The sequence below is a fragment of the Poecilia reticulata genome, linkage group LG16 (genome assembly GCF_000633615.1).
Source record: "Poecilia reticulata strain Guanapo linkage group LG16, Guppy_female_1.0+MT, whole genome shotgun sequence".
NCBI classification, from domain to species: Eukaryota; Metazoa; Chordata; class Actinopteri; order Cyprinodontiformes; family Poeciliidae; genus Poecilia; species Poecilia reticulata.
Window position 1 is genome coordinate 23,343,375 of NC_024346.1, and position 15,512 is coordinate 23,358,886.

Here is a 15,512-nt window from a genome sequence, read left to right on the forward strand (position 1 = left end):
TCAATGCAGAAAAAGTTGAATTATGTTGTTTAAAACACTGACTAGAAAGCCGACACTGTTGATGCCTTGGCAGCCACAAAGAGTGGTGGTGTTGTGGCCATCAAATTTTAAATGCGTGAAAATGTGCTTCAGGGTGGCTTCTCCTCCTTCTGCGACGTCTGGCAGAACAAAATGTTGGATGGAGGTCATGGAATGCGTTATCAAACTAAATCAATAACTGCTCTTTCCAAAATGTTCCCCCCTGCATGTTTACTCACAGTAATTAGCCGAGCAGTGACTCGCTTTTTTTCTCAGGTTGAGTCGATGAATGAGGATGTTTGACTGTAGCTGCCGTCTGATTTTCTTATCGGTATCTGGATTTCCCTTTCAAGCGGAAAGCAGCGTTAGCGTGAAGCAACTTTTTAGGGCCAAATGACATGTTTTGAGAAAGCTAACTGTAAACCAGCGGTTTTTGAGTGGTGTGGCAGAAGATGTGGATTAATGTTTTGGCACCTGCGTCACTGTAGTGCAGCTAAAGATGCGCAAGTAAAAACATGAAGAGAGTATGAGTGGAAAAGTGAGGCTTTCAGCTGCTTCCACCTACTAGCCCATTTTCTTTCCAACTTGACATATTCTGGGGAAACAGTTGGAAGAAAAAGGATTGCTAACTTAACATTATTCATCAGAAAGAACATTGTTAACCCAAATGATATCAAAATATATTTTCTCCAAACTACTTTCTTTTTAGACAAAAAGCCTCTCCTCACTGAAGAATTTATATATAATAAATACTTAGTTGAGCTAAAATGGCTGAGCTACAGACTTTGCCACACATGTACATTTCATTATTATTGCTGTATAATTAAATGGGTGGTATTTTTTATAAGTTGTGATGCTTTTTCACTTTTGTACATAAATGCAACTGTGGGTGATGGGTCTGTTGATGCTGGGCTGTGGACTAAAGCAAAAAAAAAAAAAAAAGAAAAAAAAAAGTAATTTCCAAAATTTTGAGAAGAGCATGCAAGAATAATGAGGGCAAGTCTGGTCCATATTGGCCAAAAGGTTTGGAAACCACACCTCGGAACACAAAATATGGTGCCAAATGGCCACAAATACGAATAAAAACAACACGACTGAATTATTTCATGTTTTATATATAAATTAACGATTTATACATTGCTGATAAAGAAAAAATACAAAATCTTTTTGATCTTACATGACATTTACATGTGAAATTTTACACAACATATTCAATAACTTACAAATGCTTTATCTGCATAAAAAATAGATCTCTTTACAAAAGTTTGGTAATATGTACATATTCACATACACAGGTTCTTGGATGAGATAACAATTGCGTGGCACATTTAAAAGCATTCTACATTTGGAGTCCCCCGGATACAAGACTCGCTGTATACTGCAAGTACCAGATGCGTTTCTTCGCTCATCCATAGGAAAAGTGAACTCTCAAAATATATTACATATTGATAACACAAGACATTGCCAAAGAGTGCCATCAAGTTATCAAAACTGTATAAATGTACAAAATGGAATAGCAATGATAGGAGTCAATATAGTGGTATAAAGTACTGTAGCAGCAGTTGCTATACAGGATCACTTTTTGCCAACATGCACAGTTATGAAATTATGAGCTGCATTCAGCCTTCTTTACTTAAACCATCTGACATCACTCCACTAAATCATTGCAAACTGTGCAGATAGATGACATGAGTGTGCAGCTTTACTAAACTAAGTGTTGGGGTTTTCCTTCGAAACTTATGCCTATACAGTATTCAAGGCACTGCAATGATGTAGAAATGTGATGACAGTGTTAAATTCATTTTTCTTTTTTTCTTTTAAAAAAAAAACATAGTTGAGTGATGGTGGCTCATGTCGAAGTGTGCAAATTCGTTCACGTGTACTGTACATTTGTTGGCAGAAGCTGATGGCCGTGTAAGCCACTGAAATGATGACTCGTGTCAGGAAAAGGGTTAACAAAATGAGCCGAGGCTGTATATTCACAGAGCGTCTTAGAGTAGGAGTACGGTTCAAGAATTTTCTGTCTAAGGCACAGTTTCCCAAAGAAAACAATGCTAGTTTGGGAAAACCAGAGATGAGTTAGTGGGTGCACTTATTCTGTCTTTGAGTTACTCTAAAATAAAGCAAAAGAAATTTGTCAAGAGCAATAAACAAGACAACGAGCATCATCTCACCTCAAACGGCCTGCTGATGCACTTTTTCATTAATGTGACGACATCCAAAGTTACAGTAAGTAAACCTCTGGGTAAACCTGGCCGGCTGTAGGGTCTGTGCACACTAGAGATTCACAACCTTGCAATTACAAACCAAAAGCAAAACGCTTGTAAAGGACAAGCAAGAAACTCCTACTTTGAGATTCGTGTGATATACAGGCTCAAGGACGGGGTTATCCACTCTAGTTCATTTGGAACACAGGAAGTTTACGAGCAAAGAGACAAAATCAGAAAATGCATGACTAACATACAGGAATGAATAAATTGCCTCCACTATTCTATTAGGGTAGTCAGCAATTTCAAACGGTCATGGTTAAATTATTCCTGACAAATTAATTGCACCCAAGTTGATCGTAAACCTAATGCAGACTATGCCACTGGTGGGGGAGATGTATTCTGCTGTTTTCAGAGAAGCTGCACCGTAACAATAAAAGCCCTAGCATTCCCAGTGGCACTCAAAAATTGTACTGCACTTCTGTAGTTAAATCCCTGGCCATATATCTCATCAGTAAGAGGTACCATCCAATTAAGAGGTATAATTGACCGTATAACTTTGAGCAGACTACAGCACTGACACAATTCAATGGGAGACGGTTACTTTTCTGCAGCAGCAGCTCCTCTAACACGCCAGCCGTTTGTAAAATAGAAAATATATTACACTGATCAACTCACAGTTGAGAGTCTTCTATTCCCCCGTGTTTAAAAATAATCTCCATTAGGACTAAGGGGAAAGGGGGAAAAAAAGAAGGTACATCTAGGTTATCTCTTTAAAAAAACAACAAGTGTTTATTTGGTATTGTGAAATAACGGCTCTATATTTATACAACTGAGCAGAAAATACTTGCTTTATCTTTATGCCAGAAGCTCTTTTATTCAAGGAGTCAACACTCACAGAGTGCAAAAAGACAAGATCTGAAAAGGTAGGAAACCTACTGCTCTTCCTTCTTATGAATGCCATCAGCTACTTGAATTGCAGCTGAAACTGTGCTTTATGCAACTGAGCAATTTTCTTGCTTTTGCTGCGTGCCAACCGAAAACGGAGAAAAAGCGTTTTCTGTGTATACTGTTCAATGAAGAAGAAGAAGAAGAAAAAAAGCAATTCTAGGTTTAATTCTCCACCCATCTCTATGCGTTAGCAGACATCAAACCATGGTGCAGATGGTGTTGAGATTGGGATCGAAGCGGACAACTTTCCCTTCCGCAGCTTTCGTGTTTGTGTTGTACATGGGGTTCTCAAATGTGGCTTGTCCGTTATTGTTCTCGTGGACGGAGCAGCCCGTGTACTGAGCTTTATCCGTTTTCCTGTGGAATGAAAAACAACAACAACAAAAAAAAGAGGTTGCACATTAGCAGAAAGACAGGCCTCCAATTAACAGCCTCTACTTTCCCCTCACATGCTTCTATTATCTTGGCGTGGACAGCCGCTAAAGGTAAATGAGGTTGTGAGGTAATTGCCGGTGAGAAGAGCAGCCCGAGTAGCCCCTGTGTCGTCTCGGTGGTAGCGGACATATTGTGAGCGAAATTTGCATGTCACAGACTCTGCACGTGAGAACTGTTCAGAGAACTAATGGCTACAAATAAGACAAAATGTCTCCCTGCGCACGCAGCACATGAACCTTCAGCAAAATACATACAGCACTAAAGCGTTACTCATTAAAATGCACTGATGTGTGCCGCTGTGTAATTCCATTCAGATGGTAATGCATTGACTAACGTTGCATCATGCTTTGAAGTCTCTCACGAGTGTGAGACTGTTTCAGCGTGGAGCCCCACTGCAGAACCGCAGGCTGTGTGCGCTGGCCTCTGTGCTTCGCCTATATTATTCCAATGCATGTTTTTCCTTTAGGTGAACGCTGAACTCAAGGATCAAGACCAGTTATTATGCCAGATTTTTACACCTTTCCAGATTCTAATTTCATATATTTACAGTCCTTAGACAAATTTAAATTTATAATCATAAGTCAGGTTTTATATACAGAACGTAAAGGAAGGAAGGTGAATTTATGGTTGAATAAATCACTCTATGGATGGAAAACGACTCTTGGTTGAACAGACTGATGGATGAATAAATAAATAGGTGAACAAACAGATATTGGGCTCAATGGATGGATAGATTGATGGATGGATGAATAGGGGTCAATAAAATGGAAATAAAAAATACTTTTCATTACTTTATTTTTTCATACTTATTTAAATTCAGTCCAATTCATTTTTATAATTATTTATTATTAACTAACTGATGATAACTTTGTACTAATTAGAAATGATGTATGATTGCACTGAAATGATTTTTGTAAAGTGACTCGAGATGACATTTGCTGTTGTTGAACTGAAGCTGTATATTTTCACATTTTTCCAGATCCTACATGAACCATGTTAACCTCTCTAAAAAAAAAAACTCGATTTGGGGAAACCAGTTAAGAAGTTCAAGTAAAGCAAATTCATATTCCGCATTTCCCCAGAAGAGTCACCTACCTCTGCTTGTAAAGATAAAAGCCGAGGCCCGCAAAGATGAGAGCAAAGAAAGGCACGAGGATAGCGACCGCAACAGAACTGCTGTTGGTGGAGCCGTTGGTCTCAGGGTCCGCAAGCGTGACATTCTCTCTCAGGGTCAAACCTACGGAAAGACACACATTTTAAACCCAGTCATCAGTGTGCAACACATTTAATGACACCATAAAGTGCAAACAGTGAAATTAAGGCGATGAAAGAAGAATACATATCTGGTCGGGATGATGACAACGATGGTGATGAAGATGATCATCATGCAGACAAGACTCAGCAGCCGTTTGATAAAAAAAAATAAAAAAACGCCAGCCGTACTGATCACACTGATAATCATCGCTGTGACTGTGATAATCGAGTTGAGAACAATCATGTGATAATGACAGCAGAGATGATGAGCACAAAGGAATGAAGCACAATGATGCTGAAGGGGATAATCTCCTGTCTGTTGCATGAATGTGGCTAAATGAGACATGGCTGACAGCAGTTATTGGGAACAAAAAAGCTGCAAATGTTCCCACTGTGGCACATTATTAAACCCAACCACATCCTGAGAGTTTGTAGGTAAATCTGACTCAGTGAAAAGCATGTGCTGTCATTTCCAATCATTCTGTTTTTTTATTTTTTTTTAATTTTAGTTATCGAGTACCAAATCATCATGCAGTAAACAATGGGTTATTAAAAAATGACCAACAGACAGCAACCGAGTCTGTTATGCTATCAACAAATCCATTTATTATTATTTGCACATTCCCTGCTAAAATCATTCTGGAGAGTCGCAAAGGAGCGAGTCTGTTAAGTAATTGCGTTACGCCAGCTTGTTTAATTTAGGAGATTTCCAATGAGCAGATGTTCCAGCAAATTGTCAAAAAAAAAAAATTGTGATACTGGTGTAAAACAACGACTCGCACTCCAGAGCTGTGTCAACACTCAAGGCCGGTAGCATCTAACTTGCCAACAAAACCATCTGGCTTGCATCTGACAACTAGCTAAGCTGAATTAATTTGCCTTCGCCACTCAAACGAATGTTTTTGCTTGATGTCTGATTTTACGTCACAACTCATCCAAATTGCCCCAGGAAAATGGCCTGCTTTCTTAAGAGCAAAGGTGAAATCCGAGGTAGCAGATGTTAGTGGGTTATGCGCGCACTCAGGATCGGAGTCATGCTCGCGTGTGTTGTGAGGACGAGCTGACAAGTGCTTTGGTTGTTAAGAGACTGCATCAGCAGATACTAGATACTAGTATCTGATGCAGATACTGCATCAGATACTAGAGCAATGTCTGAGCAAAAGATCACTGCTATCGTGGAGAAGAATCGTTACATCCAGCTCCACAAGGGAGTACAAGGTTTTAGGAATGATTTTTTTGGGAAACTAAGAATCCATTTTGGTTTTATTTTATAACACAGAGTAAAAGTTTCACAAATCAGACATCGTGTTTTAAAGAATCTCTGATAAGCGTACAGGTTTGACCAATCCATTTGTGGCAGCCTTCATCGTTTCTCATTCAGCTCACAAGCAGAATGATTCAGAGATTCCCACCACACCACACAGTTTTAGTCTAACTTTAGCTTTTTTTTTCATAACATGACAAGCTTACTATTGTTTAATTCATAAATACATTTAAACACTAGTAGTTACTTTGCAAATATTTTACAGCAAAGATGCCATAAATATCTGAGCTAAAATCTCAACAATAGGAGATTAAAATCTCAAAATTTCCAGCAAAGTAAATTGGTGAACATGGAGACTGAATGGTTAACAGAGTGAGCTTGCTGACCAAGGAGTCACACTAATGTCTTAGGACACTATTTTTCAACAGGAGGGGTGTGGCCTCCAGAGGTTGCTAGGTGTGGGGCATCTTAACAGCTGAAGGGAAGATAAGAAAAAAAATGCTAAAGAAAAAAAAAGAATCTAATCAATTTCCAATCACAATTTTTATCATAAAATCTAATCTGCTTTTTAATCATCAATCAATCAAGCTGCCAGTTAAATTTATTGAGCTGCTTTGCACAGGAAGCGCAGAAATGGAAATGTTTTGACAAGAAACAAAAACCAAAGGAACCGTCCAGCAGCGGCTAAAACACTCCAAGAACTAATGGCCAACTAAAATCAAAGGCATGGGGTACAATCTAGGCTAAATGAATGTAATAATTATTAAACAAAGAAGTGAGAAAAAAAACAAAAACATTGATGTTTCTTCACATATTTTTTTAGCATTGCCTGTAGGTTTGCAAACAGGTTCCCTGCCCAGAAGTATACTCTGTTTGGATACGTTTCTGGGCATACAGCATGCTGTTTGGGATAAGGGGCATGGAGAAGTGACCCATATCTAAGGTCACTTCTCGTATTATTAAGAGTAAACCAATACAAACTCCTCACAATATGACCCCAAGCAACAAACTCACACAGAGTGTCCAGAATGAAACTTAAACTTCCACATGAGGAAATAATAAACAAAACTGACTTTTGGATTAAAATGTAATTCCTTCTCTTTCGTCTGCCACATGAGTATGAGTGACAGATGGTGGCGGGAGTTTGGGGTATTTTTCGGAGTTGCTTACCAAGTCGCTGTAGTCCAAACTGTCCGTAGTCTTTACCCTGTATGAAACCCTGGAACACGTAGCTGCCACCCTCAGGCTCAGCCGAAACCTACCAAGGAAACACAATGCAACACTGAGAAAAGTAGAATGTACATTTGGAGTGTGCTTCAGCAAAGCACTTGAAAAGGTGTGAAGTATATTCCAAGCCTTATCAAAGGCTGCAGACATACTGTATTAGGTATGACAGTCCACAGTCCACACATTTTGTTGCTCTAAAATGTGAAATAACACCTTTGTTATTTTTTAAATTGCATTCCACAATAGGAGTCGTGCAGCACGCCAACAATAGCTCAGTGTGGTGCGCAGTTGCCTGTCAAAAGGTTTTATTTGTTGGACCTTGAAGTTTATTATTGTAAAAAAACAAAAAACACAGCTCTGACTAGAATTGTTACGCAGCTGTTGCAGGCCTGTCACATGTCAACTTTATGTCGGACACTTATTCAGCAACAGAGAACAAAAAGCAGATTCATAAGCAGCTAGCGATGCATTCAGCGTACTGCTAATTTGGATTAAAGTAAATCTAAAGACACTGTGAGTACGGAAATGAGCATCCCTTTAATTGGATTCTGACTTTCTTGCAGAGCTTTAAACAATATCAAAGTTGTAATTAGAAGACTTTGCAATAATTAGGTCCAGGAAAGCCTTGTTTTCTCCCACAGATTATGCTTTGCTGCCTGAAACATCAACTTGAAAGTAACAAATCTAATTAGAAATAAAACAAGTATTTAGGTCTCAGGTATCATTTCAAAATCCCTAATTGGTATACTCACAAATCCATCCATTGCCCAGGACTCATCCGTAATCCTGCCCAAAGAGCTGTAGGTCAGCGCTCTTGTCTGATACAGCAAGAGTGTTAACCGTGCCTCCTGGCGTTTGTACACACCTACATGGCGTAAAGCAAAAAGGCAAACAAGACATGAAGTAAAAAAGAAGTAATTAAAACAGCAAATTGAGCCTAAAAAGTAAAACAAAAATCACACTGAGGAACGTAGAAGTTTCACATGCAGAAAAGAAAAAAATTGAAAAGAGGAAGAGAGCAGGCATAAAACTCTTGAGTGGGCAGACAGTCAGTTCTGACTAATTCATCCGTCTTTAAAGCCAATAGTTAATTTCCAGTCTCATGCATGAGATCATTTGGTGATTGACTGATTGACACGAGGCGCCCTGAAAATAAATGGAAGTGACATACAGAGAGGTGCTGGGGGAGGTGAAGGGTAGGAAGCAGGAGACAGATAATTTATAGATGACTCACCAGAGAGCAGAAACTCTGTGCTACTGTCTGTTAAAGTTACATTGACTTTTCCAGTTGTAACATTAAAGCTGGTGACTGTCAAACTCATTGGCTGCTTCTGCCCCTTGTAGTCGTAGGAACCCTTCCAGACGAAATCCGGGGCAAACACATCGTCTGGGACTGAAGGGAAACAATGAAAAACATTAGAAAATAGAGCCAGGTAGGAAACAACCAGATGTGAACAGCATATCGCCTTGAAGCATCCAACGGTTGATCATTTTTTCATTCAAGTTGTATAATATCAAATTATTACTTCAATTATTGTTGGAAATTATTTGTAGAAAACAAAGTCATGGTTAGAATGACCACTTTCTAAAAAATGTAAAGAGTTGGAAATTACCTTTGTAGTAAAAGTTGCATAAACCATTAAGACTGCTGATGCTTCAAGTGAATTATTTGAGATATTAATAATGAAGCTGTAGAATGTAGTTGTGAAGAGAACTTTTACTATTAATATTTACTGCAATGATGATACAAGTGGCAAAGTATTTAGTTATATAATTACATATATTGACATTAAATCTATCATTACCTAAAGTCAAAGGTAATGATACATTACCTTTTCCTTTTACAACGACTACTGCTCTTAAAATTAATGTTTAACTGAGGATGCATTCTGTAGTTCAACTATGCTGCTAAAGAAATCATAACAGTTGTGTTAAATCCCATTATGAAATGTAAGTGACACATTTATTTGTTATCTCTTAGAAACAATGGTTGAAAATAGGTTAGAAACAAAACTAAGGATAAAAACCATCCTGTTAGTTTTTAGGGTTCACACATAATCAATTAGTGTTTAACATAATAACAAATTCGTATCCCAATATATTTTTTCACCACAGTAACAATGAATAATAAGACAAATGTTTGTGCATGCAAACTGTTTTGCCTAACTAAAAACACTGACATATTTTGACATGGCAGGATTTAGTTCAGTTTTGTTGCTTTTGTGTAAGTTAACACAAATGACATGAGATGACATTTTACAAGAGAACTAGGTCAGATTCATTTAAAGTTGCAAGAAGACATATGACAGTATAATGAAAACATCTAGCTACAGTCACACAATGAAAGTAAGTTAGTCAGTCACATGCTAAATGGTGAAATCTGTATCTAATGAAGTCCATTGACTTCACACAATTCCTCCTGTCATATGAACACATTGTGACAGTGCAGAACAGTTTTCTGAATTACATGCATGATTTTAGCTAAAAGTCATACAAATTATGAGGTTTTTTTGTTTATGTTGCTTCTGTGTCCCAGAGTCAAATTCTTTCTTTATTTCCATTACAAATACTATTATTACCAGTAACAGGCATAGAGTATAGTACAATTTAGAGGCAAGCTAATTACCATCTTGCACTGATATTTCCTAATTAAAAAGATCTTGCTTCTTCTGTGACCTTTTCATATTCCCTCCTGATAACAAGTCTAGCACTAATTGCACGTAATTATCCTTTTGTAGTAATTTTTCCTCCTTGATGACTTTAAATTTCAAAAGCAAAACCGATAAAGGGGTGTAAAGTTAGAAAGTATTGTCATTAAAGAAATTAAACAAAGTCTATTAATCTGCAAACTATTTTACTCATGTATACTTCGATGCTCATTTATACTTCGAAAAAAATATTTCCACAAAGCTGAGACAGGATAACAGCGAACGAAAGCTTTTCTCTGCAAAATTTTTTTTTTTTGTGCCAAAGTCAGAGTACTTCACCAATCAAGACCATAAACATGGCTGCACATCTTAAACATACAACAAAATGTTTACCAATGTAAGCAGCTTTAAATTTAGCTTCCTCCAAAACGCTGTAGCATTTTTACACAAGTTGCTCGTGTATTTAAATACCCACCCTTCATCTTAGGGCTCGGTGTCCCTGTCACGGGTTTGACTATTTTCTCTTGGGATTTTGATCCAACTGCAAATGAACATAAATATGCATGGTCACTGAGATGTGGCGATGCACTGCAAGGCTTAAAGCTGCAGGAACACAGATATAACATCCTGCATGCGTTAAGCTTTCCCTTATTTTCTTGCAGCTGCAACTTAAAACACTTCTGGAAAAATACAAACACACACATCCAAACAGTCTTACAACACACCCAGTACAATAACGCACTCCCCCACTCTCTGCATCCTACCGTATGCATCAATTCAAAGCCCTCCCCTGAACATTTTTAGTTTTACTTCACCACCCTCTCCATCATCTGCCCCTGCAGACCTCTGCCGACAGCGTACCTCTGCACACAGGCACCTTGCCCGTCCAGCTGCCGTCAGAGCGGCAGACGCGGTGCTCTGAACCCCCGGAGAGGAAATAACCTGGCTGACAGGTGTACACGAGGGTGTAACCGTAGGAGGGCAGGTCTAGACCCATAACGTCAGAATTGGCTGGGCTCCTTGGCTGCTTGCAGGAGTGAGCTGGAGATTAAGCAGAGGGCAAATGTGTTATTACACACATCTATGGGGAGACACAAATAACAAGCGAGCCAAATTCACACACCGCTCTGTACACAGTGAGGCTTACACACACATGCACACACACACAAGTGTAAAGATAGACGAATGTAATTAAGTCCTCATGAGGAAGGGGGAGAGAAGTTGAGGTTTAAAAAACAAGGATTGGACTGATAAAGGAGCCTCTGTCAAAGCCAGTGATTTGCAATTTTCATAATAATAACACCAAAGTTAAATGGCAGTATGAAGTTCAACTGGTTAGTGTTTGCATAATTTACCAATAAACAAACACTCCTCCGTTTCACATTGTGTTTTTCTTTTTCCGTAGCAAAACGTGCAAATATTAGCCATGCAAATTTTTTTGGTTTAAAAATGCACCACTAAAATAACAAAAGCATGTAAACTTAGAGAGCTTAGAACCAAGTAAAAATTCTTTTAAAAGTTAGAAGCGATTCATGTCTGCCTTGAGGTGATCACGTTGGCACAGAGAATGGAGGAGGCAGAATGACACCAGTGACCTTCTTGAGTGAAATACATGCTGAAAACAGAACATGCAAAGCATTTAGGATCAGAGGGACCAGCCAAAAAAAGTGGTATAAATAGTAAAAAAACATTAAAGTTGTTTGAATTAATGCTAATTCATTGATGTTTATGCTGCCTTTCTTGTCTGCAGTTGCTCTCATGAGAAACACGGTTCTTATTCCTTAGGATGTGGTTCAAGTGGAGAGACCGCTGGCAGCAGACAGCATCCTACCTACGCTTACCGTGTAAAGTATCTGTGTGAATAACACCCTAATGTAAACTTCACAATGGTTAAACGGTTTATTATGTAGAGTTCATATACAGTAAATATGTACAGTGTTTTAGGTTAGCAGAAGCTTACTTTCACCCTGCCTCTCTTGGGCTAACCATCATCTTAAACCTATGGGACAATACAAAATGAAGAAGGCAAATCCTGAACTTGTCATGTTACAGTGTTACTGGGGATTTCGCAGCGTTCCACAAGTCAAAAAGGGGATACAGGACTCATCTAAAGGTGCTCTGGTCACATGGGCTCAAACTCAAATCTTTGTGGTTACATCTAAACCCAAACAAGACAGAGGTACAGTTATTTTGCAAAAAAAAAAAAAAAAGAAGACAGAAATTACAATCCGTAGATCTGCCAAGCTGGAAGAGACATACAGCCACATTTGCATAAAAATTAAGTTTTACAGAGTGACATGTATTTGAGTTATTGAATTCAAATACATACCAGTGTAACTGATAAAGAAGCTGAAACCGACACAACCCTTCCCCTTTACAAATGCAATTGTTTACTACTTTGAGTAGCAAACGAAGTAGTAAACTTACACAAAACATCTCCAGTGCATAAAATACACTGAGGCTGTGATTGTAACATGACACAATGTCTATTAAAAGGAAATAAGAAAATACTCTTGCAAGACACTGTAAAAATCTGTACATTAGAGTGGTTATGCTGCAGATAAATGAGGTAGAGAGCAATAAATTACTAGACCAGTCTAATTGGACTAAAGTGAAATGCATATTAAATTCATACAATACAATCATATTAAATAAATTGGAACATTACTAAGAAGCTTATTTATTTCAGCAGCTTAATTTACTAAATGAAACACATTATATGGATTAATTACACACACACTGATGTTTTCAAGTCTTTCTTTCTGTAAATTATGATTATTTCTACTTACAGCTGCTAAAACCTACAGTCTTTACAATTGGCATATTACATTTTACTTTTAGAAAAACATTTTGAAATGTGGGCTTAATGAAAAGTTTTTATTCTCAAAAAGGTGCTTTTAATTTGACAATTGCACCTACTCAGAAAGCATCTTCTGGTTGAGAGTAAAGTTTGTGGGCAAATGCCTGAATGCATTTTAAAAACATGATTATCATCACCAGGATATGAAAGCATCTCTCAGTTGAATGAGCAGTGAGAACGGTCAGACTTGATAAAACAACGACAGCTCTGAAAGCAGCAATGACAATGATGCATGTATTTTCATTTTACTAAGGCAATAACCTCAAAAAAATTAAATTAAATTAAAGATGGTGACTTTTGGGTAGGTCGTCTTCTGTCCTACAATAACCCTTCACTTTAATCCCACCGATCATTTCTGCTGTTGCATCGAAATGGCGGTTTAAATTTTCTTCACAGATAGTTTGATGGAACTTGACAGGGTCCTCAGGAGAAATGGGATAAACAGTCCAGATGCAGGTGCCTAAAGCTTGCCAAGAGACCTGCTAAAAGGACCTCGAGCTGCAAATCCAATAACCGAACAGGGTAAGTGAACACTTTCCTGCCTCACTTTTTCTTTTTACATTTTGTGTCAAAGTATTCTTTTATTCAGTACATTATATGCTAACTTTTTTTTTCTTTCCTTTTTCCTGAGTTAACAGCTCACATCAAATATGACAAAATCTTTTATTCTTTTAGAGGAAAACAGCTTTGGCTGAAGGCAAATCTTGACAAGTTGAATTAGCTGCCTTTTCAAAACACAGCCCTTTTATAGACCATATTAAACAAGTTCATTTTCTCTCAAGTGGATTTTTGTCTAGTTTAATGTTTTCCAACAACAACTCTCTCAACCAAATGAAACCATATGCAAATCACCCCAACTGGAAGAACACTGCAGGCTTGAACATTCAGGCTTCGGGCCATCAACAATAATGTGAAAATAGTGAAATAATTTTGATGCTTGCAAGTGAAAGTGCATGCTGCCAGCTGTCAAATGGGAGACAGCTGCACAGTACCAAATCGGTCCTTCATGGCATTTTAATGACATTAGTGGAAATAGGATGCGGAAGGAATGCCAGGATGAAACGCAATTTCTAGACTTTGTGGAAGAGGATTGTGACTCGAAAAGCGCTCTTGCTGGATATTACTCTAGTGCTAGCTAGCAACATAATGGATGTTTGGCCATTTGTGGAGACGTCGCATTCATACTTTAGCAATCAGGTGTTTGCAAGTAAAAGTTGGCAAACCAGACATCTAATTCATCATAAAAATTGTTTTCAAAAGGATGAGCGTACTTTAGAACAATTGTTTAATTTTCATGTAAAAGATGGTACAGTGCCAATAAAAAGTTAGTTCCCACCCCAAACCTCTGTGATGTTTTACACCAGTGGTCCCCAAACTTTTTCCTGTGAGGGTCACATAACTTTTCCCTTCTCTGGTGGGGGGCCAGAGTCAGTTTGTAACAGAAAAAGTGTTACACGTTTATCACCTGCGCTGCCGGAAATTGTTGACGGGGGGTGGGAGGGGAGGCGTTTCACGATTGATTTTTACCCAGAAAGCACATGGGCAAAAACCGTTAGTGAAACGGTCACTGGGACTGACTAGTATATGTTTCATTGAGGGAAACTTCACAAAGAGGACCCTCGGTTTGAATCCCACCCAAGGCTTTTCTGCATAGAGCTCGTATATTCCCCTGAGGGCTCCTCCAAGCGGTTAGGCATCCTGGAGTCCAAAAAAATAAATGTTAGGTTGATAGATCTAAATTGACCTAGGGTTGGAATGTGTGCATGAATTGTTGTTTGCCCAGTGTGTCTCTGATGTCCTGCCTTGGACCGAGAACCTCCAGGGTGCACCCCAATCCTCACCTAATGACTGCTTTACACAGGCAATTCTGAATATTCTGCTTCAGGATTTTGTTGCTAAAGCAAAAATCACGGTTGCATAAATCGCAGCAAGTTATCCAAGCCATGAAACTGCAAAGCAGCCCCAGTCCATCAGACTGCCACCGCAATGCGCAACTGTTGCCATTATGTTCAATTTCTGAAACTCTGTTGGTTTTTGTGGCAGACACAATAGGACTAACACATTTCAAAATGTTCAGCTTGTATCTCGTTAGGCCAAAGAATATTTTACCCAAGGTTTTGGGGATCATCAAGGCCCTTTTTTTATTGGCTAATGTGAGATGTTTAATGTGTTTCTTCAGCTCAATAGTGATTTTCACCTTGGAACTTTACATTATGAAACTTTCATCCAGTCTTTCTATTGTTGTTGAATCATGAATGCAAACCTAGCCTAAAGTAAGTGAGGCCTACAGAGTTTTATATGTTCTTTTCTGACCCTCTGGAAGACTGGTTGATATGACTTCAACAGTTATTTTAGTAAGCCAGACGCTCCTGGGAAAGTTCATCAGTCTTCCATGTTTTGTGACTAATGGTTCTCATTGTGGTCCGCTGGCACCCAAAGCCTTAGAAATAGCTTTATAATCCATGTGTCAGTGAGGTTGGTTTACTGGTGCTCTTGAATTTCTTTAAATTGAGGCAAAATGTGTTGCTCCTTCAGTTTTCATGTTGTCAGATTAATTTGATCTAAGTAATTTCTTTGTCATGATACAACAAGAGGAACAATTATGTCTTCATACAGGCCAGGTTGGTTTGGGTTTCTTCCCACCTCTA

The 15,512-nt window shown here is 38.4% G+C and overlaps 1 protein-coding gene across 4 annotated transcripts in view; it reads right to left on the reverse strand.

Annotated features, from left to right (window-relative positions):
* Nucleotides 1-1,113: 1,113 nt before the first annotated feature.
* The window catches only part of LOC103478352 (CUB and sushi domain-containing protein 3-like), a 244,833-nt gene continuing 230,434 nt past the window's right edge, over nt 1,114-15,512 (reverse strand). For all 4 annotated transcript variants that reach the window (XM_017309426.1, XM_008432116.2, XM_008432118.2 and 1 more), the window contains 7 exons: nt 10,866-11,045; nt 10,480-10,545; nt 8,591-8,749; nt 8,109-8,221; nt 7,300-7,387; nt 4,707-4,848; nt 1,114-3,533 (listed from right to left, as the gene is read on the reverse strand). In XM_017309426.1, the coding sequence (XP_017164915.1) occupies nt 3,374-3,533; nt 4,707-4,848; nt 7,300-7,387; nt 8,109-8,221; nt 8,591-8,749; nt 10,480-10,545; nt 10,866-11,045 (908 nt within the window). In that variant the 3' untranslated portion in view covers nt 1,114-3,373. The remainder of the gene's footprint in view (nt 3,534-4,706; nt 4,849-7,299; nt 7,388-8,108; nt 8,222-8,590; nt 8,750-10,479; nt 10,546-10,865; nt 11,046-15,512) is intronic.